Source organism: Panicum virgatum, chromosome 5K (genome assembly GCF_016808335.1).
Source record: "Panicum virgatum strain AP13 chromosome 5K, P.virgatum_v5, whole genome shotgun sequence".
Taxonomy (NCBI): Eukaryota; Viridiplantae; Streptophyta; class Magnoliopsida; order Poales; family Poaceae; genus Panicum; species Panicum virgatum.
The window spans coordinates 60,332,211-60,357,078 of NC_053140.1; the positions used below are offsets into that span (position 1 = coordinate 60,332,211).

The following is a 24,868-nucleotide window of genomic DNA, read 5'->3' on the forward strand; positions in this document are numbered from 1 at the left end:
GACAACCTCTCCACCGTGGACGTTCTCCGCCGTGTTCTTCATGACCTTGAGATTTGGCGCTGCAGATATGGTCGTCTCTCCCTCTACATTGACCTCTGGAAGGATTGGATCCGCACCAAACTATGATGTAATTTTCCTCCTGATAGCTCCCCCCTGCTCCTTCCATCCCTCCTGTAACTCTTGACCTGGGATGCCAGGTTTAATTTTGTACTGAACCCTTGTGTTATTCGATCAATACAAATCACGTAGGTGGGGCGCCTCACTCCCCCGATATTGCTCGAAAAAAAACAACAAATCACCGGCCGGAAAAGGAACCTGCAGTCGCCGCCGCAACAGCAACCCAGGACAAACGCAGGGGAAGGGAGAATCCGAGTCCCTTTCGCAGCAAAAGAGAGGGGGCCATACCTCACAACGGACTCGCTGGAAAAGATCCAGCAATCGCCGGTACCCCCCACAAACTTTATTCACCGACGAAGCCGCACCGACCGGCCACAACTCCTGGAACCAACCACCGCCGCCGGACACCGACCACGAGGAGAACCTAGGCTTAGATATTCTACTATCTACCCTATATACATCCGTACGGCGATTCCGTGGTCCATCCCACTCTCCGACGCCAGACCGGCCATCGGAGAGGAGAAAGACCACCAGAATCACCGCCGGAAGAAGCGGTCGCCCAGAAATCACCCTTTCCGCCTCCTCTTTATTGTAGCAAGGGGAAAGAGAAGGGACAACAGTCCGGAACTAAATGTGTGATATTTTTTACAGTTTTATTGAAGTCAACTTTGTTAAATTTGGCTTTTCAATTCAAACAAACATGCTATTTCGTTCGATGTGGAATTCAAGAACAAGAAGTTTGCGGTATTGCTTTTCATGCGAAATTTTTTAGCCTAATATTTTGCAAATTACGGTTAATGACTTGATGTGACATTTCGATGTGGAAGTCAAGAACAAGAACCTACGTGTCAGTGCAGCTCTCCATCCAGTTGTCCCCAACGCCTTCCTCGCACCCACGGTCCTCGAAATGCCACAATACCACTGCTCGCGCGTGAATCCTCCCCTCCCCAAATGCCCAAACCCTACTACTACCCCTGACCGACGAGTCGATCCTCTTCCCCTGACGGCAGCCGGGCACTCGTGCGGTCCTCCCTCCCTCCGCCGCCACCAGAGTCCTTCTGTCGTAGGTGTCCTCATCCGCTCGACTGCTCCGCAGGATTTGCTGTCGGAGTGGGGATCCCTCCATACTTCGATTGACTTTTCTCGGTAAGAAGGCTCGACCTTGCCTGGTCGGATTGGTCCAAGAGTGCCCTAAATTACTACGGTATCCTTTAGTTCCCTTTTGCTAGTGATCGCCAGCTCGTCACCTTCAATGAAATTTGACACCCTGACTGGGATGTTGCACGCAGCATCACAGATGGCTGCTGGGAGGGGCATGGGCATCAGCCAGCTCTTGAAAAAAGCATTTCGCCTCCATCCATCTGTAAGCGTCTGTTTCTGATACTTGCTGTAAAATATTTTGTGTTTGTTAACGATGGGACCGCATCTTAGTAATTGTAGCTCGTGTAATATGACTGCTTGCACCGATTAATTCTTTAAATGGCTTGTGCTGAAGTCCACCTTAGCTGTTACCCAAGATGGATTGCCATTAGCATGTTTATTTGTTGTTATTTGTTCCGGATATGCCTATAATTCTTTTGGATAGAGAAGGCAGCTGCCCTGAAGAAAATACTTAATAGGAGTATTAACCTTTATTATGGATTTTACTCTACGAAGTGTCATTTCATATCTTTGCTCCTATATATTGAACTATGAATCAGCTATTTTAGTCTTGAAGGATTATCATTTTTTTTTGCTTGTATGGATTAACAGTGCTGTAATAAACTATGGTGGTTGATTTCCCTTTTCGCAGGGTCCATTTCTGCCTTCTTCACCCCGGATAAATCATGAAGAGTCTGTTGGATTCATTGGACTGAGAGCATTATCTATTCTTGGGGTTGGTGCTTCTGGTCTTTTAAGCTTCGCTACCATAGCATCTGCAGATGAAGCAGAGCACGGATTGGAAGCCCCAAGCTATCCCTGGCCACATGCTGGCATTCTTAGCTCTTATGATCATGCATCGTAAGTTTAAAAAATAGACATGATTTTGTTGAACATGAAACTGATATCATTCAGCCATCCTGCTGACGTATTTGCCCTTATCTGTGAATGTTTTTTCCTCTTTATTTTTCATGGAAAAACATATGACCAGAATAAGGCGTGGACATCAAGTTTATCAACAAGTGTGTGCCTCCTGTCACTCGATGTCCTTGATTTCATACCGGGATCTGGTTGGTGTTGCCTATACGGAAGAGGAAACAAAGGCAATGGCTGCTGAGATTGAGGTGGTCGATGGTCCTAATGATGAAGGTGAAATGTTCACACGCCCGGGTAAGCTAAGTGACCATTTTCCACAACCATATGCAAATGAGCAAGCAGCTCGATATGCAAATGGTGGGGCATACCCCCCAGACCTCAGTCTAATCACAAAGGTGAGACTGGGTAATGACTCGCGATTGCATTTGATGCAATGTGTCATTTGAGGGTTGTATGATTGTGTCTAACTCTTGCTAATACATATTTGCAGGCCAGACACAATGGCCAGAACTACGTTTTTGCTCTGCTCACTGGTTATCGTGATCCACCTGCTGGTGTTTCGGTAGCCTTCTTTGGCATAAATATTTTACCATTTTTTTTGTGTTGATGGACTTTGGTGGTTCTCGTATCTGTGCTCTCCTGTTGTTGACTTTCCTAGATGTGTAGAAAATAAGGACTATATTGTGCTTGCGATATGGTTCGTATCAACTAGTATGGCCTTGTTTGACTGTGCTAGAAAACTAGCGCGCACGCATCTCTAAAAAAGAATCTCGCATGCATGAAGCATTAAATGAAGTCTATTTACAAAATCTTTTTAGGGGTGGGTGTAATTTTTCGCGACGAATCTAATGACGGTAATTAATCGATGATTTACTACAGTGATGCTACAGTAACTATCCTCTAATCGCGCGGTCAAAGGCCTCATTAGATTATTCAGGGTCACTAGCGCGGGGGTTCTGAAGTTGGTTTTGTAAACTGACTTTATTTGACACCATAATTAGTGGTCAAAGTTGTTTACTATTCACTAGCGCTACAATTCTAGCACAACCAAACAAGGCCTATATGGATCAATTTGACTGACATTTCTACACGAGATCGCTTCACTCATGCGTAACCTTTTATTAAATTCACTGGGGCTTCAACTTTAACCCATGACAATGCTGTTTATCTATTTCTATTAGTCTTCACCAATTATGCAGATTTTCCTGTGGTGATGCATACAAGTTTATTTATAACTAATTAAGCATTCAAATGTTTGTTTTAAGGTTCTGTTCTTTTCCTGCTGCTAAAGTGCCCTTTTATGTGTGGGTGATTCTATATAGGTAGGGTCTAGTAACCCACAAGCTGTGCAGATCCTTTCAGCAGCCCTGCATTTTCCTCCTTTTTGCTGCAGTTAGTTTTGAATGTTGAACGCAACTAAGATACCTAACTAAGCCTGGAGTTTATGCCTGAACCTTTTTAGAACCTAATTTGCTTGTAAGTTGAAATGCTTTAAATTATTAGAAATTTTCGTGCGGAGAATTGTTAAAAGGAATATGGTTCTAGTGTATATGCACGAGATTGTCAAGCAAGTTGCTTGGGTTGGTCACTGTTCCTTTTATACTGTATTTTTACAGTTGACTTATTTTTGTGTCATAACCTTCTGTTTTTTATTTTGAAATTTAGATTCGTGAAGGCTTGCATTACAATCCCTACTTTCCTGGTGGCGCCATCGCGATGCCCAAGATGCTGATGGATGGAGCTGTCGAGTATGAAGATGGAACTCCTGCAACAGAGGCCCAGGTAACTCTCATTCTTTACAACCAGCACCGTGGAATCAAGTTTGGGCATGGTTCCTTGAAAGGATGCATTATTCTCGTATGCAAATTCTAGATGGGCAAAGATGTTGTCTCATTCTTGTCATGGGCCGCGGAACCTGAGATGGAAGAGAGAAAGCTGGTATCTTATTGCAACCTCTCGGCAGAATTATCTTCTGTTCTGATTGCCAAGTACAACTCGTGCGTCTAATTGCATATTTCATTTCGTGATTTTATTAGATGGGAGTCAAATGGATTTTCCTGCTCTCGCTCGCTCTTCTGCAAGCTGCATATTACCGGCGCATGAAGTGGTCCATCTTCAAGTCTCGCAAGCTGGTCCTTGATGTGGTTAACTGAGGCCTAATGCCTCATTTCTTCAACCATCCAGTCGATAATTTGAAGTGTATGGAATAATCCGTATATGATATACATGCTGCAACTGGCATGGTACCCATGCCTGAGAAATGTAGATCTCTTGGTTACCATTACCCTCAGCTGTGGAGGTGCTGTTTTCGGATTTTGCCTGGTACCAGCGAAGCATATAATAGAATGTATGTATACATACTACATAGCCGATATTTTTGTGCATTTCAACTCCTGTGATGTTCAGTGTTCACTGGGGAAATAAATTGTTTATGCTATACAACTTCGTTTGCTATCAGTCGCTGCATACACTGAACTCTTGCCATGGATGAAGAAATGTTTTCAAATTGAGAGGCATCCTAGTACACCGCACCCCACATGACGAAAATGGAAGAGGATAAGCGACTCGAGTTTGTCTGCTCTCTCTCTGAAATTTTCCTCGACCAAGGCTGAGAGCATCGAAGCAGTTCGTCATGGCATGGCGTCAAGTGGTCGGGTCCCCCCGTCGCCGACGAGCTCATCCCGCGCCAAGCCATGCCCGGCCGCACACAGCTTGACGACCAACCGGGCGGCGCTGTTTCGATTTCCAGCGTTGCCTCACTCATCCACCTCTCCAGGATGTGCAGAACAGCGGCACTTGTTCCCTGTCGTCGGTGTCGTGTTGGTTGCAGATTCGAGCGAACGGCCGGAATCAGCAGACAGGGCGCCGGCCGCGGGACATGGACGAGTAGACGGAGAGCAGATGCGATCGGGCCTTTGCTTGCATCACCGGCGTCGCATATGCGGCAAAACCACGCTGCTTGCGAGCTACGGCGGCAACGGCGACGGCGGACGGGAAGCCACGGCCATCAGTGCAGATCTGCGGGAGGGAGGTCCGGAGGTGCAAATCCGATTTTTGAATCAGGGGTGTCTATGCAAATAAGTATAGGGTGCTTTATAAAAATCTGAAAATACCTATTTACATAAAACCCCCTAGTTTGGAGGTTTTGTGAAAAATAAGTCTTCAAGTCCTGCTGGCTCTTCCTTGAGTTGATGATGTGGTTAACTGAGAGGACGACGCTACTTTTTTTCCAAACACACAGTTGATAATTTGGATTATATGGCCTAATGTGTGCAGGATGTATCTTTGGACGTTGCCTGACGATGATTCGAGCGGTGTTGGCCGTTCTCCAACATTACCTCTTGCACTTCTCCAAGACAACCATGAAGCAGCATTCATTCTCTGTTAGTTACAGATTAAACATCAATCATCCCAGTTAGGAGCCAGGATTATGTCGTCAGTATTAGCAAATAGGGAGGCGGGCATGAAGGAGTAGGTGGAGCCACGGAAGAGCATACACAATCAGAAGAGCATACACAATCAGGCGCTCGGCTGACACCACAGGGCCGGCTGCGGTGACGACAACGGAGGGGAAATCGTGGCATCGAAGTTGAGACATAAGAATGGAAGGTGCAAATCCAATTTTTGGATCGAGGTGTTTCTGTAAATATTCAGATCACGGTTATTAATCACGATCCAAAGTAGGGAGTTCTTTATGAAAAAAAAACTGAAAATAACTATTTACATATACCCTTTGATTGGATCACGATGCACAACCGCGATCCGAATTAGAGGGTTTCGTGAAAAATAGTTGGATCGTGATTATTAATTACAATCCATTTCAGGAGCCTTTCTGAAAAATCTTGGGATCAACTGCTCCCCTTCCTGTCGCCGGCGGCCACCCCTGACGTCGACGGCTTAGGCTTCCGCTGCCCTTCTATTCCAGATGGAGAACCCCTTGAGATCCTTCGCTCGTTCTCTCGACACGCGAGGACATCAACGGGAGGCTGCACTGCATTGCAATGACGGGCGCCGCCGCTGCGCCCGGTGCCGGATCCGAGCGTCGAGATGTACGCGTCGTCATTCAGAAGCTCGTCTCCCTCACCTCGGCACTGCTGCCTGGCTCCGCTTGGATTGATGAATGATGATGCTGTTCTGATCAGGATGTGAAGAGCTGGCTGCCGAGCGTGACGATGGCGGTGCCGTCGCCCATGACGGTGGTCAGGGTCATCTCCTTCTCCAGGATCCGGTCCAGCTCCGCCGCCACCAGCCGCATCCTGGGCCGCCGCCTCGCCGAGGGGTTCAGGCACTGGAATGCCAGGCCCACCAGCTCCGTCATGCCCTCCGATGTGAAGCTCCCTCCCAGCCTCGGGTCGATCAGCTCGTTCGAGCTGAAATGTGCCTCCATCTGACAGATTCACAAGAACTTTCCTAGTCAGGCAACATCATCATGGGCTTTATTTACTCGCCTAAAATGGAAGATAGGTTTCTTTACTGGAAGTTGAGGATCGAGATTTTACCCAATGAGCAAGAGGTTCCTTGGATTCTGGTGGAATTAAGCCGGCAGCTTCCCTGCCAGTGATCAGCTCCAGAAGAAAAACCCCAAAGCTGTATACGTCGCTGCTTTCAGAAAGCTGGGCCAATGAATGTACCCTATAAACAAGCACACAAAAAAATGTGTGATAAGAATTGTGAAGGAAATTTTGCACGAGTCCTTCATAAAGTTCTACTGTGACAGTCTGATAGAAAGGCCAAGTGCAGGTCATTCAGAGTTTCAGACTCACTCTGTATCTTGGTAGACGCTGACATTCGGCGGAGCGGCGCCTTCAAACCCTCGCAGCAGCCTGTCGATTCCGGCGTCAGACACCTTCGCGATGAAGTTCTCGTCGACCAGGACGTTGCTCGTCTTGAAATCCCTGTGGATCAACGGAGGCGCCAGGGTGTGCAGGTGATTCAGACCTGCAATTCAGAATTCAGACTTCAGAAACTCTGCCTGCTTATTAGCACCTTGAACACTTTTTCCAGTGCATTAATCATCACTAGGGATGTAAAAGAATGACAGTCTTTTAACCTTTAGCTGCTCCAATGGCTATGGAGAGCCTTTGCTTGAACTCCAGCCTTGTCATGGACTCCTTGCCAGTGTCTGATGAACAACACGCATACAACACAGTGTTCATGCAACATTCAGGGAGGCAGAAGGTTGCAGTTAGCACTCTAGCTTTGATCATTACCGTACAAATGGCCGCTCACACTGCCGTTGGGCAGGTACTCGAATACCAGCATCTGTAGACCCCCTTCTTGGCAGTATCCGATCAGCGTCACGACATTGCGGTGCCAGATCTCTGATAGCCTCCTGACCTGGGTTTCACAAGGGATCGGTGTATGTTTCAGTCAAGTGACGAAATTTCATCAAATGTACTGAAGATGGTCATGGTGCACAAGGCCATGAAGCTGGGAAGTTCAGACTTCAGAAACAATAATTGGTGTTGATCGGTAACTGAAAACGGCACGGCGCCGCGAGCTTTACCTCGTCGGCGAAGTCCTGCCGCGGCGCGCCGGCGCGGCGCTTGATGGCGACGACGGTGCCGTCGAGAAGCAGGCCCTTGTACACCAGGCCGAAGCTCCCGGCGCCCACCAGATTGGCCTCGGCGAAGTTCTTGGTGGCGTGCGCCAGCTCCTCCAGCGAGAACTGCCTGGCGCCGTGGAACTCCGGCGCCGACGAGGTCCGGCCGAACCGGCCCCACTCCGCTGATCAGCAAGCCATCACACGTAAGCGCCGGCGAACTGCAGGCGAGGAGCAGCACGGTTTCACACACGTACCCAGCGTGGGAGGAGCCTCGGACGAGCCAGTGTCGGAGCTCCGGTCACGCCGCGCCCTGCGCCGCCGCCGGACGAACCACGCCGCGACCAGGACGGCCGCCAGCAGCAACGCGGCGGCGCCGGCAGCAATGCCGGCTACCACCGGGGTTGGCAATGCCATCCGGGCGACCGGGGCATCGAACCTGCAAAGAACGACGTGCAACCCACGATCGAGCAGTACTCAGAGAGAGGATCGGAGAGCCTACATCGTCGACCGGGAGACGTGCGGCAAAGAATATAAAATCAAGTATCATCTATCTCACGGATGAATCGTACATACGAACCTCGGAACGAGCAGGGACTTCTATAGCTTCGGCATTCATCAATGAAGCAAGTGAGCTCCGGATCACTCTCAACTCTCTTGCAGCTCAACAGCGCCGCCGCCGGCAGCTTCCTAGCTAGGGCCAACGGAGAGCTTGCGGCTCGATCGCAAGCTTCACGAGCTGACCGGCCGGCTCTTTAAAGACAAGGAGAGCGGCATGCAATTCGTCAACAGGAGGTGGAGAGTAGCAAGAAGACGCCGCCCGCCCAGGTGGGTGTCGGAACGGATGCGATGTGATTGATGCGCAAGCGCAACCTCCCCCACATGGCAATTGGGGATGGCCTGCAACTTCTTCAACTGCAGCAGCAAAATATTTTTTTTCAGTGCAGCTTGTGCATGTGGAATCTTTCACCTGGAAAGGAACTGTAAGAGCGGATCAGTGCCTGCCTTTAGACGGTTCTTCCCATTTCTTCGCTTCCGTTTTACCAAGCGATGAGGTGATAATTAAAATCGACGACAGCGCCAGTGCAGCGAGAGCTGCACATGCATACGGAGAACGTGCACGAGGATGAAACCAACGAGACTGGTGCTGACCGTGTGCTCTTGGGCAACAGTGAAATAGGATGAGATGAGCTTCCCCATTTCATCTCAATTGGGAGACCAAGGCTTCAGAAATGTGGCAACTCAACTAGCAGCATAATTGGCCAGGCCGGACCCTGATCTAGTCATCAGTCGCCGGTGGCTGTCCTGCGCTAGCTACTAGTAGCAGCTACTCCAGCTGTTATTAACGTGAGCGAGCTTTGCGAGTGGGGACCACGGGCTAGTTAGGGCTTCCTTTGACTGACCATGAGTCCATGATAGGCTGGAAAGCCGAGCAGTATGATGCACTTGTCACCTAGTGTGGTGTGGTGTAGGAGGCCGCCATGGCCGTCCGAAAAGGAAGCGGAAGCGCTCGCTTTCCGGCCTCCCAAAAAGCTCCTGTCACCACAAAGTGAAGCCTGTCCCTGTAAAAAGATTTTTTTTAAAAAAAGAAAACTCTTCTTCAGATAACTGACTGAAGTGGACCGGGTGAAGCTGAATATCTTACTTCAAGACGGAAGCTGGAATTAATGATTGCAGATATTAGCACAAGAGTTGTGCGGAGGAGTGATCAAATTGCATAAGAAAATACTGTATGTGCAGCTTAGTTGAACCTCATGTGCTGCTTAGCTATGCATGCTCAAAAGACAGTTTTGTTATGCTGGCAAGCGGCAACAAGTAGTTGTTGCTTCTAAATGAGCACCTATTATATGCTTAAACTACTGCAAATTGGGCAGTTCACAGCAAAAAACAAGTGTGTTTGGCTGATCACGCAGATACGCAGAGAAATGTGCTGCTACATTATCAAGCCACATGCAGACTACAGCCCCAAGTGTATTGGCCATTGGGTTCGTTCAGAGTCTTTAAAAAACGGGGAGACACAATGAGTTGTACATGAATGAGGTGTGTTCATGCCAAAAAATAGGACAAACTTTACAGGCTTGTACACTTTGATTTGGTAGGTTGGACATTAGATTCCCTATTTACATTAATTGGAAGGTCATACTTACAGTTGAGTACTTTTCTCCAGAGATTCAGAGTTTATTCCTACTTCAGATCAAGAAATGAGCATTTTATTTGGGAGAACATTCCCATTCAAAAAAATTCAAACAATTTGGGAGAACAGTCCAGCACAACTTTGTCACAAAGGTGGTGCATTTAATTTACTTCAGAATCTGAATGATTTAGGAAATAATGTGCAATACAACTCTTCGCAGGCTAGCAGCATGCAACTTGTATAAATTCTAGTCCTAGGAGAGCTGTGATAGCTAGCAATACGGGGTTTAGTCAGATACTCTCCCTCCGAGATCCAAATCTGAATCCAATAGATTATCAGATTTGCTCGCGCATACACACACACGCCAGATAGAAAATTGAAGGACATATGACCATTTCTAGTTCCAAATCTATCCCTAGTAAATTTAAGATTCTTTCATTCTGCAGAGAGTATTTTTTGATCTGAACTTCTGGATGCTATTAGAAAAATGAGGTTGCCTGGATCAGATTGACTGTCTCAGTTCTTCAACTGTCTGAAGAGAACAACTGTGATCAAATCCATTTGTTCTCTAAATAAATTAAGTTCAGCCTTAATGGTCTGATAGAATATACTATGTTAGTATTATATCATCATATGCTTACATGGATAGAACATCTGCAGTGAACCTAGACTGCCTTTGGACATGATCCAAGATGCAGGTTCAGTTGTTTTGCTAGTAATATATATGAAGAGAAACATCTTCAGGGCAGCAGAGTTACTGCACAAGGGCCAAAGGGAACAATATTAAAGAAATAAACGGCACATGCGTTGTGTCCTCCTGCAGATGAGAATCCAATGGCTGTCACAATAAGAAGTGCTCTTCAGAACAGGCCAACTTCCAGCCTGGAGAATGTAGAATTATGGGATATCCTCTTACCAGATCCATATATACATAATAAAAGTTGTTGATCTATATTAAGCATCATACTAGTCTGCACATTTGTTGAACTATAAATAGGGATCCAAAACAAGTAACTGAAAGACTGCAAAAGAAACTAACGCTACTTCCTGTGAAGTGTTAAAAGTATACATTGCTTCAAACTCAATACTTAGTTAATTGGAACTAAGATTATCGTATGCTGAAATTTATTTTGTTGTACATAATAAACCTAAACACCGTTAAAAGTTTACTAGATTAGTTTGAACTTTTATTACTTTGCTAACTCTTGTATTTCATGTATATGATTATATCATATCTGGAATTTCTTGCAACAGTAGGAGCTGCTTTTCTTGGGGAGGGGGGGACGAATCGACAATGGTGACAAGACGAGCAGAGAGAATTACATGTTAGAACTTAACTTTTGCGTCTAGATCTTCTAAGACAGCTGCAAACTATCCAAAAGGACTGAGCATTTAAACTACAAAAGTAGTAATGAATGTATTGCGGTTTGCTGAAATTCGAAAGTTTCCAGGAATTCACAAGAACCAAACGGCATAAATGCAGCAGCTCCCTTGAAACAGGAGTAGGGGAGAAAAGATAGGGATGAATGATAACACATGCAGAGGAGCTGAGTTGTAGCGCCAGCATGCCAGCCAAGGTGTGCAGTCCGGCCGGGGATCCAATCGATCTGCACGCTCTCCTCCTGTAACCGCCAGCGCGTTAACCACATGGTTTGTAACAGGGTCAATGGTCCAGTGTGTTTCTGATCCTTGCATCTCCAAGCCTCAATTTTTTCGCCCCCCCTGCAAAACAAGACAAGGATACTACCACAAATGCATGGGATCCGAGCTGAACAGGAGAGCCAACTCACAAGGTGGCAAGATTAAAACGAAAATACACCAAAAACTCCCTTCTGCCTCCTGTTCTCCTGCGCTTGCCGCATCTGCAGTTTTTCAGAGCTGCCAGGATCCCATTGCCGTTGGCGTCCAGACAGGCACATATGTGTTGCTCCCTTGGGAGCTGCAGGATTGATTGGAGGCGCCTGCAATAGGTTGTAGCATAGCATGCTCCGGTATCGGCTTTGCCACAACTGCTGCGACAGTAGCATCTGCTGTCTGAATCCGTGCCTGATCGTGTACGCATACCGGTGAACGCTTAGAGACAGTCAACCAATGGTCATCGACATCGGGGCAGGGCGCAGACGTGCAGTTGGGGATGATCTCTACGTAATATTCAGTGCTGCAGAGGACGATACAACTGTATGATGGTCAAAACGCTGGCCTGACGCAGCAGTGTATGGATTGGTCTGGGTAATCTAGAGTAGCTCGTTCACCCGAAATGGATTCCTTAGCATCAGCAGACATGGCGCTAGGCATGGAGGGATAAAGCAGAGGAGGAGACGCGATCGGGCGCTCCGCTAGCAAGCCTCAGATCTCCGTTGAGTCCACGTCGCCGGCGAACGGCGCCGGCGGACGGGAAGTCATCAAGTCACGAACAATTGGAGATTAGAGATTTTGTTTAACGGGAGTGGAGATTAGAGGTTCAGAGTAGAGAGGAAGGTGCAAATCAGATTTGGTGGGTGTTTCTGCATATTTATAGAAAGGAACCCCCTAATTTAGATAGAGATCAATAATGAGCTTGAGTGATCGCATATTAGCAGTAGACTAGTAGGTGTGATGTTTCTAGTTGCCAGCTGGGTAATTCAGCAGGCTATCTGAGATTCTGACAACATTAGTATTTTGGAGGCCTCGTTTAGTTGCGGGTGTAAAGTTTTTGAAATGAAATCTTTTCATATTTGAAGTGCTAAATATAGACCAATTACAAAATTAATTATAGAACTCGTTTGCAAACTACGAGACGAATTTAATAAGCTTAATCAATCCATCGTTAATGCATGATTACTGTATCAATTTAGTGTCTAATCATGTCCTAATTAGGCTCGTTAGATTCGTCTCGTAATTTACAAGCAAACTATGTAATTAGTTGTTTATTTCATCTAAATTTAATACTCCATGCATGTAAGATTTTCGTTGTGATAGATTTTGAATTTTGAATTTTACAATGTGATGTTCTTATCGTTAGCAAGCTGATCAAGGGCTATGCTCATCGACCCTCTAGAAAATAGCAATGTTTTTCGTCCGGAAGGGCCTGTAAAACACCACCGAAATAGTATGCAGGTGAGAACAGAGTCAGAGAATGAAACTCGCCAAATTGAGTTCCAACTTCCAAACAAAACCAGTTGTTACCAAAGCATGCCGGAAAAATATCAGCCACATGAACAACCAATAAGTCATGGGTGCAACAACTGAGCGCTGTGTGGTTCACAATTTGCACACAAATCTGTACTCTGATGAATAATTTACAAGAGACGTGTACACAAATGCATATGGCATATCTTGTACAGGAAGAACAAAAATCAAGATAGGAATAACTTGGCAAGCTACGGAATAATACAACAGAAATAAGAGTCGATATTTACCATTATTACAAAACTAGCATACACTTGTCGCCATTGTAACATTGCTCGGTTTAGGGGGGCAACTGAACATTTTATTCAGTGAGAAGTTATTCAGCACGACACTAGTCAGTCCTAGTAACAAGCATAAAATGGGCAGCAAAGACAAAGAGATGGTAACAGAAGATCCAGCAGTTGGACATTAGTCTTCCATTGTTTCAGGCGCTTAATGCGTCTCTGGAGAAACTACCATAGCATAACTTAGACTAAACCAAAGTAGACTATTGTGTCCTTAGCCATGATCAGCAGGAGAATCTTGAAGTATATCAAAGCCCACTTTCTGGTAACCTCATTGTGGACATAATCCAGAAGGATCTCCTTGTGGAACATGAAGACTTGATGGAACACTGACATGACCATAAGAGAAGTGCTGACGCTATTCCTTGACATGAGAAGGAGAGTCGGAATCACGTAATATGTAGAATTTGTAACTATCTCATTTGCCCTCACTTTCAAGCTTTCAGTTCTCAGTGGACTGCTTCTGGGTTTGGCGATAGTTGCTTCCAATGGGCTGGATGCTGTCACCTTTGTGGAGGCGCCTCCCTGTTTGTTTTCAGTTTATCATATTGAGTCATAACAGCAATTGTCTTAGAGGTAGTCTGGAAGTAATTACGGATAGAAAAAAGACATTGAATTTACACTAGCAATGACTCAGCCGATGTCTAGTGAGAAATGATAACAAACTATCAGAGGTAGACAATGCACATTATGGGCCCACCTGCACCTGCTGCACAGAAGATCCATTGGATGCTCCAGTAGAAAACCAACGAGGTAATACTTGTGCGCCACTGAGTCGTGATGTTCGATCATACCCTAGAATCTGTTTGCATACTCAAGCATAAAAATGGCATAAAAAAGTGCATTAATAGGAGCACAGCCGATTGCTACATTGACTGACAAAGATGGGAAAAGAAGTACGCATATACAACTCAAAAAGTTCAATAAGAAGGCACGGCCTGAACTTCTTAAGAATTAGGTAAAAGATAGAAGAGGTCCACAAAGCATGCATCAACTATATTTCAGAATTTCAAAAGTGTGATCACACAAGATAGAAGTCTTTCTAATGCAAAGATAAATAGTAAAGCATTCAGCAAGTATACGATAAATGTTATGGTAGTTAGAAATATAATTGTCATAGTGAAATATACTACTGTTCTTTGTGTGAAGTTGGCGATACTTCCCCGCAAAACTTTTTCCTGCTTGCTATACAGGTGGTAAATTTAGGTTCCTCCTGTATATTGCCCTCCAAAAAATAGTGAAAAATCAATGATTAATGCAAAAAAATAAGTCTGTCCGATCCATAATAGGAGATGCAAAACTCACAGTAAATGGACAGGACAAACCAATGCTAGTTATTCAAACAACGAAAGATGAGCTTGCATGGTAAGGAATCCTTGATATCAGTAGGTACATCATCAAACCAGATGGCATGGCATTAAAATTGAAACAAGACCCTCACTTGTCTGAGGAGGAGTGACACATTCTCTAATAAGTTACTACTAAAGGTTGGTATTGAAGTGGGAAACTTTGCCCAGGAAATAAAAGATAACCAGGATAATGTTTGTGCAAAGATACTCCATTTGATTAAAAAAAATGCAAGTTATTTTGAACAAGGACATCAACAAGGTCTACAGGATGACAACTTTATAGCAATTTCTACAAAAATATGTTGAAAGTATTTCATGATATATCTAGTGATGCTACTTTTATTGTTGTTAATCTGCACAATTTATTATCTAATGATGGTTAAAACTTTTAAAATGACTTGCATTATGGATCGGAGGGACACTACTTTCCTCTCCGCTTCACTGGCTCAAAATTATCAACTCACCATGCAGCAGGCGATCACCTTTCACATGCCCCTGTCTCGATATGAGGAAAAACATGTATATCTGGAGGAGGGAAGGGTGGAGCGACGGGAGGAGACGCGAACCTTGGAGAGGTCGATAGGGGAGCAGACCGACGGTTGCCGCGGCCACGGGTCAGCGGCGGCGGCGGCCGGGTCCTGGGGGAGAGTGGAGAGCGCACGGAGAGACCGGTCGCCGGCAAGCGCAGAGGACGCAGCCGCGTCGGCGCGCGAGAAGGCGTGCGCTAGGGCTTTGGATCGGGTCAGGAACCGCGACGCCATTCTCTCTCGCCGGGGAGGACTGGAGCGAGGAGAGGAAAAGGAGGAGCTCGACGACGGGGAGCAGAGTACACGTCAGCAGGGCCGGGCCCAGTAACACGGCCCATACAGATTTGGTCTCAGCATATGTGTCCCATATATGAATTTGTCATTGGAATACCTCCCCCCCCCCCCCCCCTTTTTTTTTTATATAAGCCTGAGATAACTCACAAGCCTTCTTTTATGCTTAGAACGTTTTCGTGCTCATTTTTCCAATACCAGACCCCACGCTATTTTTGCTTGAATACTCTTACTGGCAAAAAACGAACGACCAGAGCCAGTTTTGAAGCTACCTGCATGGACATTCAGTGTAATTTCTTCATTTTTTCTATCTTAAAACCTGAAAGTTATCACGCACTGTACATTTTAAAGTTTCTAGAAATTCGATGCTTACACCAGTAAGTGTACAAACGTAATTTCATCATAAAATTAAAAAAAAAACACGACTATACTGAAAACGCACATAGAATTGGCATACTTTTAACGTGTGGTTTAACTTTCTCGAGAGTTGAAGTGATATATATTCCGCCTAGGTGTAAAAATATGCTCTCTAAAGGAGAGAATAGTATCAACCGCACGCTAGCTCCACGTATCATATCATCAAAAGTCAATTTGACACGATCATCACATTTTCAAATGGGAAAAAAGGCGGATAGGCGGTTACTGGCTGCTTAAGCTGCTGAATCACCCCCATTAGTTTTTAGCAATAGGCATATTCGACCGACATTCATAGCGTACCAAATGGAGGGCACATTTATTCTTTGAGTGTCTTCTTAGGTGTTGGAAATTCATTGCTCGATTTAATTTATGAATCCTGCCGATTTATTCTGGCCTCTACGTGGAAATGCTCGTTGCTTTCACGCTGACACGTCTGAGAATGCAAGGTATGATATTAAACAAATGGGGTTTTAGGCCAATGGCACCCAAAAAATGTGCAACATGATGTCTACTCTCTCAAGAATTGTTCTTTTCGTTTCAAATCTTTTTTGAGTCATCAACAACATAACGGCTTGGACTTGGAGGCATTTTTGCACAGCGTCTCCTTTTTGCGTGGTAGAGCTTGATATAGAGATCGCGGGGTTTGTCGGCTGGTATAAGATATTGTCCAGGCACCACAGCAGTTTGTGTATGGATTTATGGGGGGATTAGTATCACTTCTCAAATTCTCGTTTGGTTTGGGGAATACAGTGGATTGATCAATCATCACCTTGTTGTAATTCTCACATATATGCACATAATTAGTATAAGGAATGAGGTCACATCACCAAAATGCATTGAACCAACTCATAATGTACCACCCCATCTAGAACGAGGCGATTTCTCAAACCAAACATTATATTCCATCAGACACATACATACTTAAATGAACATTATTCCATCATGTTATCTTCTACATTTATCGTGCAATTAGATGGTTCGATTCCCTGACGATCGACACGTTATCATTTCAGTTACTCCAATAAAAAAAATGTTATCATGGTACCTAGTATGGTGTTTGGTCAAATATATGGTATTTTCAGCTCTTTGATCTTGGTGATGTAATTGCTTTTTATTTCGAATTAAACAACTGTATAATGCTGGCCCGTGGCTCATCCCAATAGCTAAGATCACGAAAGTAGTAGAACGTAACCCCTTAACAGAATCAGAACATTCCTCAATTAACTAGCCACTCCATCCGTTACCCTTACCCCCCGGGCGCTCACTCCCCTAGCTTGCACCGGCCACTTCCTCTAAAAGCCGGCCGGCCGGCCGGCCGGCGGTCCTCTATAAAAGCCTCGTCACTTGGTCCGCCGCTGGTCATCATCATCACCGGAACACAAGACACATAGCTAGCACACACGGGAGCAGGTGTGTGATCTGAGGAGGTGAAGTGAGAAGTTATTGGTGGATCGATCGATCGTCAATATATATGACGACGGCGGCGGACGGCGGCGTGGCGACGCTGGCGTCGCAGCGCGCGGTGGTGATCTTCGGGACGAGCAACTGCTGCATGTGCCACGCCGTGAAGACGCTCTTCTCGGAGCTGGGCGTGAGCTGGGCGGTGTGCGAGCTGGACAAGGAGCCGAGGGGCAAGGACATCGAGAAGGCGCTGGCGCGCATGGTGGGCCGCAGCCCGCCGGTGCCGGCGGTGTTCATCGGCGGCAAGCTCGTCGGCCCCACCGACCAGGTCATGTCGCTGCACCTCGGGGGGAAGCTCGTGCCGCTCCTGCGCGAGGCCGGCGCCCTGTGGCTGTGATGGAGCTAGCGCGCGCTAACCGTACCGTACCCATCAGCTAGCTTCGTTCCCATGATTAATGCATGCTTAATTAATGCGTAATGAAGCTAGCTAGCCAGCTGCTTCATTCTATACAGTACTACGTGGTCATCACTAGTACTACATCTATAAATCTAACTGATCCAACATGCTATATTTATGAGGTTGTGGTTACATCATGCTGCTGCTGCTGCTAGCCATTGGAAGATCATCAAATTAAGATCCATGATCTTTCACTGCATATATATAGATACCTCTTGTAATCGCATCCTGCAAGTTGTAACCGATGACTACTCTGGAAAAGATAAGTATACTAGTAGTACAATGTAAGTTTATAGCCAGTGGCAGGCCCAGGATTTGAAGGCTGTGTATTCAAAAATTCAAAACGCAAAAGCAAAATGGCTATTTTATACCTATTATTCACATATATACATTTGATTATACCTTTAAATACTATGGATTAGCAAAAATAATTGGTATTCAATGAATACACATGCATACCAAGTGGGCCCGCCCCTGTTTATAGCAACTCCTCTACTCCAGGCAGCAGCATTTTGATCGGAAGCGCTTCAACTGATGCTAACGAACAGGCGCTTCGTAGCTGCATGTGCAGGGGCCGGGTGAGAGAATCCATGATGCTTGACTGTCATCACAAGGTATAAACTAATTAATAGGATAACCAAGTGTCAGTAGCTTAACCAGGTCAAATCGCCTCTGGATTTGGGCTAGCAGCGGCAACCCTCCAAAAAAGTGCAGACATGTCGGCTGCTGCTGTCCCCACACGTGTTCCACGAATCGATCGATCGATGAGCAGCAGCCAGCAGCGTATTACTCCGCTGTTTCTGGGCCAGAAAGGGGCGGCACAATCGGCGGCCGGCTGCCCTGCTGTGCGGTCCCATGTGGCCCACGCGAGACGAGGCCGCGCGAACCGCGTGTGCGCCTGGGCTGGGCTGGACCGGGGCAAGCCAACTACTTCCGCGGGCCTCGCGTACGTGGGCGGCCCAGCAACAACCCGCGTGGCCCACGTCGCCGAGTCGTCACCTGTCGAGCGCAGCGGGACGTGCACGCTGGCGCCTGACAGACACGTAACGCCAGGCGTAGTGCTGCTCCGCGTGTCGAGCTGCCTCTCGGCAATTTTCCGGCGACGCAATTGCTCGACCTGCTTCTGCTTCTTGACGTGCCGGCCTTTTTCTTTTCCCCCGTGGCACGCTACTAGAGTACTCCTTTATTTCTATCTCACTCCATTTCTAAACCACCACACCTGCTGCCCGCTCAACCAAGGCTGCCCTGCCGCCGGTGCCAATCACCGGCGCGCACACGTCGCGACGCGGGCTCGCCCGGCACTACGGCCCCGCGCGTCACCGGCCATGGTCGCCCTTGGCCGCGCGTTCACGTGGCAGCCCCGCCGGGCGCTGCTGCCCCCACCTAGGGTTAATCATTTCGTTTTCCGGTGAAATTCCGGTGATCGGCGGAAACGGAATTCCGTTCCGGAATTCCGGCGAATTTCGGTCGAATTTTTTTGAATTTTAAATTTTCAAAACGAAATTTTTCGAAAATACCGAAATATTTTTTCCCGGTACCGAACGGAAACGAAAAATTTCGCCGAAATTCGGCGAAATTTCGCCAAAATTTCAAACCCTGCTCCCACCTCGACCTCGCCCCGCGCCGCGGGCGGTTTTTATCTCGCCGCGGAGAGGAAGCGGACGAATTCGAAACCGACGACAGCAACCCGGCGCCGCACCGGTCGCCGGTGGCCGCTCGAAATGTCCGCGTGGCATGAGGCAGCTCTCGATAGCGTCGTCGTTTTCTGCGCGAGAGCTCCCATCCCCCAGCGCCAACGGTAACTCTCTAGAGCCGAGCCACGGAGCCAGCACTCTGTTGTCCACTTCCCCGGAGGAAAATTACAGCTTGTGTACAACTAGTAGTAGGAATATCTGTCCACGCAAATGGTGGGTCGGTCAAAGTAAAAACTCGAGCACAAAAAAAAAAGAGAGCAGTAACAGCACTCACTGTGTGAAGAACTTTACGTATTACTGTGTGAGCGGTCAGCAGGGCCTGGCAAGTGAATGAGCTTGATGAGTACTCCTACATGGGCCGGAATTAAGAGGCTGCTGCCGTGCCGTGCCATTTAAAAGCGGAGAGGTGGCAGGCAGCCGAGGAAAGCGGATGTGCCCCCAAAGATCCCCTTCTCTCTCCTCCTCTCCTCTGCCTTGCCTGCCCAGAGCTGACTTTTGCTCCGACCCTCCTCCCTCTCTCTCTCTACCACGCTTGTCTGCCTTCGCTTTGCCCCCCAGCCTCATGTTCCACCTCTCCTTCGTGTAGCTTCCATCCCACTCCCACCGCCGCGCCCCCCCCCCGCTCGAGCCGAATCCCCCCACTAGCGCTCCCCAATTGGGGCCCAGGCCCCCCTCCCGCCGGCTTCAAAATCCGGTTCTGGGGAGGCTTGCTGCCGCAGATCGGGGAGACGCTCCCTGTTCATTCGGTCCGCCGGTGTCCGCGTCCCCCGTCCTTCCTAGGTGCTGTCTTCTTCCGGGGGTGGTGCTTGGATGAGCTGCTTCGTGTGCTTCGAATCGGCCCACGATGGGGAGGCCGACAAGCCCGCCGCCGCCGACGCCAAGGACTCGCGCAAGGACGGGCCGCCGGATCGCGGGGTGGTCAGGGTCGGATCAGGTGCGCCCGTGTACCAAACTGGATCTGGGAATTGTTTGTTCCTCGCTTCTTTGCTGCGGCGTTAGGCTTGGTCGTCTTCTTTTTTCGCTCGCTGCGCGTGAACCGTGAGAGTTTTCATGGAGCGAAATTAGCTGTGAACGAACGAGCGAAGGGGAGATCATTCTAGTAAGCTTAGTGGTTGTATGGATCGGCGGAGACGAGCTTTGTGCTGCATTTGGTGGGGGAGCACGGAACGCGTGCTAGTGCTAGGCTCATTTTGTGGCTATTACATTTAACTCTAGCTCGAGCGTTACCAGTACGCGTCCGTGGAGACTGGAGAGTGTCTGAAAGCGCGTTGGGCTGGATACAGATACACAGTATACTGGTGGTATTTGTTTTCTGGAGTAATGGAACCCACGAACCTCAATAGTCAATACTAGCTGGGTGGAAAGTGATGGATGTGCTGTTGCAGTCCTTCAACTTGGTAAGGATCGACAGGATTCAGGCACTGAGAAATTGATTGTTATATTGATGTTTTGCCTCTCGAGAATAGGTTCGGACTTTACACACCTAGGAAGCTCCCCATGTCTGTGAAGTGCAAATTTTATTTTCTACCTTGGCAGCTCCCATGTCTGTGTCTCTGATTCGCAAATTGCATGCAGTGGCTTGGTGGTCTGATATTCTAAAATTCTAGGATGTTTTTTTATACTGTATTCTAGGTTGGGTTATAGTGACCTTATGCAGTGTAGAGAAGATGGGAGATGGGGGTTTATCGGTAGTCCTTGCTATCCCTATGATGATGCTTTCAAGTTTAGCCGACTGACCATTGGAAGTAATCATCTGATTCTTAAACTGATTTTTCTTCGCCTGGCTGCCTAGCTGCTTACAAAACTGTTTTAATGCTTCGGGGAGAGAAATAAAAGATTGGATAAAACAACTATTTTTTACAATTCTACTTACATGTACATGTATATCCTTAAAGTAAAGAATAACATGTACAGTTGCAGGTTCTGTTACATCCTTTTGCAACTTTTTTTTGTGTTTTACTGATATGATGCCGCTTCTCTGAGTTCTGCAGTTTTCTCATGTTGCATCCTTTAATGTATTTGCTTACTCATTCAATATATGCTTTTTTTTTCTTAGATAAATCTAGATCACAGGGTGGATCAGACTCTAAGAAGGACATCATTATCCATAGAGATGGGAACAGTCAAAATATTGCAGCACAGACTTTCACTTTTCGTGAACTTGCTGCTGCCACAAAGAACTTCAGGCAAGATTGCTTATTAGGGGAGGGAGGTTTTGGCCGTGTATATAAAGGACGTTTGGAGAATGGGCAGGTAAGTCTGTCTCTTAAACCATCTTGCTGCATTGGCATTTTGTCTGTACTGATAAGTCCTCTCGATTTGGGTTTTGAATGGTTTTGATTGAAATATTAAATAAAATGCTGATGGAATTACTGTGTTGTCTCTTTAATGCACACCTGCAGTAGTCCTGGATGCTGACCAAATAATTCTACTTATGTACTTGGATCAGTCCTGGATACTAACATAATTCTACTTCCCAGGCTGTTGCTGTGAAGCAACTTGATCGTAATGGTCTCCAAGGAAATAGGGAATTTCTGGTTGAGGTTCTCATGCTCAGTCTCTTACATCACACTAACCTGGTCAATCTAATTGGCTACTGTGCTGATGGTGACCAACGCCTTCTTGTTTACGAGTTTATGCCGTTGGGGTCACTAGAAGATCATCTGCATGGTTTGTGTATCTTCTCTGTCATCTAGTCTTCTGAAATTCCATGAGTGCCTGTCACAACGTTAAGGAAAGCATTATGTGACTGTAGGAGACGCATGCTTCATCTGACTGTTTAGCATGTGCTATTCTTGACTTGACTGTACATGTGCACTAAGGTTGATAGATCGTGATGTATGTTGTACTATTGGGCTATCATATATGTTCGGTGTGCTAAAATTTCACTTCTTTCAATTGGCTGTAATTTTCATATGCTACAATTTCAGTTCTTTCGGTTTTTGCGCGAGACTTGTGTGTGTATTTAGCCAGACTTATGGGTGAAGCTTGCTGATTGAAAAAATAAAAAATATAAGATAAAAACTGCAGAAAAGAAAAAAAAAGAGAATTTTTTTTAGAAAACTCCAAATTCAGAAGGTTCTCAACCCGAAAACAAAAATGGTAACCATATATGGATGTTTTTTTTCTGACTTGAGTTTATATTCATGGTCTTTGTATTTTATTTCGTTCTTCCAATTCTTGGTAGTCACAGCTCTCTGGTCATATAACTGAAGAGTATCTGTTTTGTATATAGATCTGCCACCAGATAAAGAAGCTCTTGATTGGAACACACGGATGAAGATAGCCGCAGGTGCTGCTAAGGGCTTAGAGTACCTTCATGACAAGGCAAGCCCTCCTGTTATTTACAGGGATTTCAAGTCATCAAACATTCTTCTTGGAGAAGGATTTCACCCGAAGCTATCGGACTTTGGCCTTGCAAAACTTGGTCCAGTTGGTGACAAGACACACGTTTCAACACGTGTGATGGGTACATATGGCTACTGTGCCCCAGAATATGCAATGACAGGGCAGCTCACAGTTAAGTCCGATGTTTATAGCTTTGGTGTTGTGTTCCTTGAACTGATCACAGGGCGCAAAGCAATTGACAACACCAGACCCCAGGGGGAGCAGAACCTAGTGGCATGGGTATGTTTCTTATTTCATTGCATGTAGCTCCTTTTATGTCAGACACCATGAAAATCAAGCTGTGCGCGCTTATGAATGAATGTCTCTCATAATTCTACATCTGTCATTTCAAATTCCTATCTGATACTATTTTCTACTGAAGTCTTGCAGCATCAGCAACATTCATTTAGACAATTTTATCTGGAAAATTAATATAGTTCATCTAATCTGCAGGCTCGTCCACTGTTTAAGGACCGCAGGAAGTTCCCTAAAATGGCTGATCCAATGCTTCAGGGCCGCTTCCCCATGAGGGGTCTATATCAAGCATTAGCTGTTGCTGCCATGTGTTTGCAAGAGCAAGGTACCACACGCCCTCATATAGGGGATGTCGTCACTGCCCTCTCATATCTTGCTTCTCAGGCATATGACCCAAATGCCCCTGTTCAACACAGTCGGAGCAATTCATCTACCCCCAGGGCCAGAAATCCTGCTGGGTGGAATGATGACCAACGCAACATGCGCTCCCCAAACCGCCACTCTCCAGACCTGCGGAGGAGAGAAGCTGCCAGGGCATCAAAGTATGGAGCAGAGGTTAGCAGGACTAGCTCTACTGGCAATTCCGGTCGACGATCGGGATTGGATGACTTGGACATGACAGGTTCACAAGTGGGCAGTCCAGCTCAAACTGGAAGGAGAAAAACTCCTAGGGCCGCTGACAGGCAGTGTGCTATTGCGGAGGCCAAAATGTGGGGGGAATATTCAAGAGAGCGATCAAATGGTCATGGCAGCTTTGACAGCACAAATGAGTAAAACCTGCAGGTTTTGTTTTAGGCATCACTTCAGCAGAGGGGTGAGTTGAGTTCACTCATCAGCACCAAAGGGGATCCTGTCTCGGTCCCGGTTACATTGTCATCGGTCCCATTGTCTGTGAATAAGGCTTTTCTTGCTCTTTCATGCATCCTCCTGGCGTCCATTCCTTGCGAATGTGATCGTGTTATATGCTTCGGTGGAGCTGAGGAGCCTGTAGGATTCAGTTGGAGAGGGTAGATTTGAGGGGGGGGGGGGGAGGGGTGCACATAGTCGCATCGGACGAGTGCCTTTTTTTGCGGTTATATCATATAAGCACGCATGCTCATCAATTTCTTCTATGTTGTGAATGTATAACTCGGTGTCAAGTTTCGCTGCCTGAGAAGGCCGTGAAGCTTGTTTGTGAATTCTTGTTTGGATATGTGGGACAGGCTACGGTGTCTAGTACAGCTGTTTTTTTCCCCTTCAGGGTTCTGTCATGTTGAGTTTCAGAACGCCTGCATATCTGTATGAGCATGCTGTACTGAAGTTGTAGCATGTGCAGACGACTGTTTGAGCACGCTCGGGACGGATGGCGGATGCTCCGGCGGCAGTAAACCGTTCCCAGGCTGGCAAGCTGTCGCGGCCGGTATTGACATTGGCTAGTCCCGGATGGCGGATTACTTGACCTCCAAGCTGGGCACGCGTTTGATGAGCGGGAACGAGCGGTCTCTTCCCTTTGGAACTCAGAAGATGAACGTTTCAGATTTCCTCTCCGCGGGGTAGAAGTAGCCCATGGCGTCGTCTTCCCTCGCACTCCCACCTGCCGGCTGCCGCCGCTGACCACCATCTGAATTCACGATCGCCCGCCAAGAAGAGGAAGAGAGGCCCACGGCGGCGACTAGCTAGGCGGATCGTCGCCGGGATCCGCGCTCCGTGCTACGTGGCCCCACGCGTCAGTTTTGTTTGACTCGCCTACCAGCCGCGGCGGCTTGGCCGCGGGGGCCCAGCAGGTACTGGCCCCACCGGTCGGTGAGAGAAGGGGCTGCGAGTTGCGAGAGTGGGTGAACATCTGCAGG

The 24,868-nt window shown here is 46.9% G+C and overlaps 5 protein-coding genes across 7 annotated transcripts; 3 read left to right on the forward strand and 2 right to left on the reverse strand.

Moving 5' to 3' along the window:
• The first annotated feature begins 1,001 nt into the window (after window positions 1–1,001).
• LOC120709190 (cytochrome c1-2, heme protein, mitochondrial) lies at window positions 1,002–4,575 on the forward strand. Of its 2 annotated transcripts, none has more exons than XM_039994735.1 (8): window positions 1,002–1,321; window positions 1,407–1,480; window positions 1,910–2,118; window positions 2,249–2,528; window positions 2,624–2,695; window positions 3,799–3,915; window positions 4,006–4,071; window positions 4,170–4,572. In XM_039994735.1, exons 2-8 carry the CDS (start codon window positions 1,415–1,417, stop codon window positions 4,284–4,286), a joined length of 927 nt encoding a protein of 308 aa, XP_039850669.1. In that variant the 5' UTR covers window positions 1,002–1,321; window positions 1,407–1,414; the 3' UTR covers window positions 4,287–4,572. The 2 variants fall into 2 exon arrangements, with proteins under 2 accessions (XP_039850669.1, XP_039850668.1); XM_039994734.1 differs by having other exon boundaries at window positions 1,015–1,263; window positions 4,170–4,575.
• A 1,246-nt stretch (window positions 4,576–5,821) lies between these two features.
• On the reverse strand, window positions 5,822–8,739 carry LOC120709189 (probable leucine-rich repeat receptor-like protein kinase At5g49770). Its single transcript, XM_039994733.1, has 8 exons — window positions 8,256–8,739; window positions 7,933–8,114; window positions 7,640–7,860; window positions 7,344–7,470; window positions 7,184–7,255; window positions 6,897–7,071; window positions 6,633–6,765; window positions 5,822–6,520 (listed from the first exon to the last, which is right to left on the reverse strand). The coding sequence occupies exons 2-8, from the start codon at window positions 8,090–8,092 to the stop codon at window positions 6,272–6,274; spliced, it is 1,137 nt and encodes a 378-aa protein (XP_039850667.1). The 5' UTR covers window positions 8,093–8,114; window positions 8,256–8,739; the 3' UTR covers window positions 5,822–6,271.
• Window positions 8,740–13,176: 4,437 nt separating this feature from the next.
• On the reverse strand, window positions 13,177–15,470 carry LOC120709191 (succinate dehydrogenase subunit 4, mitochondrial-like). Its single transcript, XM_039994736.1, has 3 exons — window positions 15,177–15,470; window positions 13,962–14,063; window positions 13,177–13,786 (listed from the first exon to the last, which is right to left on the reverse strand). The coding sequence occupies exons 1-3, from the start codon at window positions 15,369–15,371 to the stop codon at window positions 13,445–13,447; spliced, it is 639 nt and encodes a 212-aa protein (XP_039850670.1). The 5' UTR covers window positions 15,372–15,470; the 3' UTR covers window positions 13,177–13,444.
• A 1,752-nt stretch (window positions 15,471–17,222) lies between these two features.
• LOC120709192 (putative glutaredoxin-C2) lies at window positions 17,223–17,975 on the forward strand. The gene has a single exon (XM_039994737.1). It carries the CDS (start codon window positions 17,317–17,319, stop codon window positions 17,641–17,643), a length of 327 nt encoding a protein of 108 aa, XP_039850671.1. The 5' UTR covers window positions 17,223–17,316; the 3' UTR covers window positions 17,644–17,975.
• Window positions 17,976–19,819: 1,844 nt separating this feature from the next.
• Window positions 19,820–24,278, forward strand: LOC120709193 (receptor-like cytoplasmic kinase 185). 2 transcript variants are annotated; one of them, XM_039994739.1, is made up of 6 exons: window positions 19,820–20,331; window positions 21,454–21,650; window positions 21,878–22,067; window positions 22,633–23,024; window positions 23,238–23,364; window positions 23,456–24,278. In XM_039994739.1, the coding sequence occupies exons 1-6, from the start codon at window positions 20,208–20,210 to the stop codon at window positions 23,656–23,658; spliced, it is 1,233 nt and encodes a 410-aa protein (XP_039850673.1). In that variant the 5' UTR covers window positions 19,820–20,207; the 3' UTR covers window positions 23,659–24,278. The 2 variants fall into 2 exon arrangements, with proteins under 2 accessions (XP_039850673.1, XP_039850672.1); XM_039994738.1 differs by having other exon boundaries at window positions 23,238–24,278.
• Window positions 24,279–24,868: the final 590 nt, after the last annotated feature.

Bases quoted from the DNA above. Each gene is read 5' to 3' on its own strand.
- LOC120709190 (XM_039994735.1), top strand. From the start codon at position 1,415: ATGGCTGCTGGGAGGGGCATGGGCATCAGCCAGCTCTTGAAAAAAGCA. The intron at 2,696-3,798 runs GTAGCCTTCTTT...TTTGAAATTTAG, and splicing joins ATCCACCTGCTGGTGTTTCG to ATTCGTGAAGGCTTGCATTA. The intron at 3,916-4,005 runs GTAACTCTCATT...TGCAAATTCTAG, and splicing joins CTCCTGCAACAGAGGCCCAG to ATGGGCAAAGATGTTGTCTC.
- LOC120709189 (XM_039994733.1), bottom strand. From the start codon at position 8,092: ATGGCATTGCCAACCCCGGTGGTAGCCGGCATTGCTGCCGGCGCCGCC. The intron at 7,471-7,639 runs GTAAAGCTCGCG...TGTGAAACCCAG, and splicing joins GGCAGGACTTCGCCGACGAG to GTCAGGAGGCTATCAGAGAT. The intron at 6,766-6,896 runs GTGAGTCTGAAA...GCTTGTTTATAG, and splicing joins AGCGTCTACCAAGATACAGA to GGTACATTCATTGGCCCAGC.
- LOC120709191 (XM_039994736.1), bottom strand. From the start codon at position 15,371: ATGGCGTCGCGGTTCCTGACCCGATCCAAAGCCCTAGCGCACGCCTTC. The intron at 14,064-15,176 runs GTTCGCGTCTCC...GTATGCAAACAG, and splicing joins CCCCTATCGACCTCTCCAAG to ATTCTAGGGTATGATCGAAC. The intron at 13,787-13,961 runs GTGGGCCCATAA...GAAAACAAACAG, and splicing joins CTTCTGTGCAGCAGGTGCAG to GGAGGCGCCTCCACAAAGGT.
- LOC120709192 (XM_039994737.1), top strand. From the start codon at position 17,317: ATGACGACGGCGGCGGACGGCGGCGTGGCGACGCTGGCGTCGCAGCGC.
- LOC120709193 (XM_039994738.1), top strand. From the start codon at position 20,208: ATGAGCTGCTTCGTGTGCTTCGAATCGGCCCACGATGGGGAGGCCGAC. The intron at 21,651-21,877 runs GTAAGTCTGTCT...TCTACTTCCCAG, and splicing joins GACGTTTGGAGAATGGGCAG to GCTGTTGCTGTGAAGCAACT. The intron at 22,068-22,632 runs GTTTGTGTATCT...TTTTGTATATAG, and splicing joins ACTAGAAGATCATCTGCATG to ATCTGCCACCAGATAAAGAA.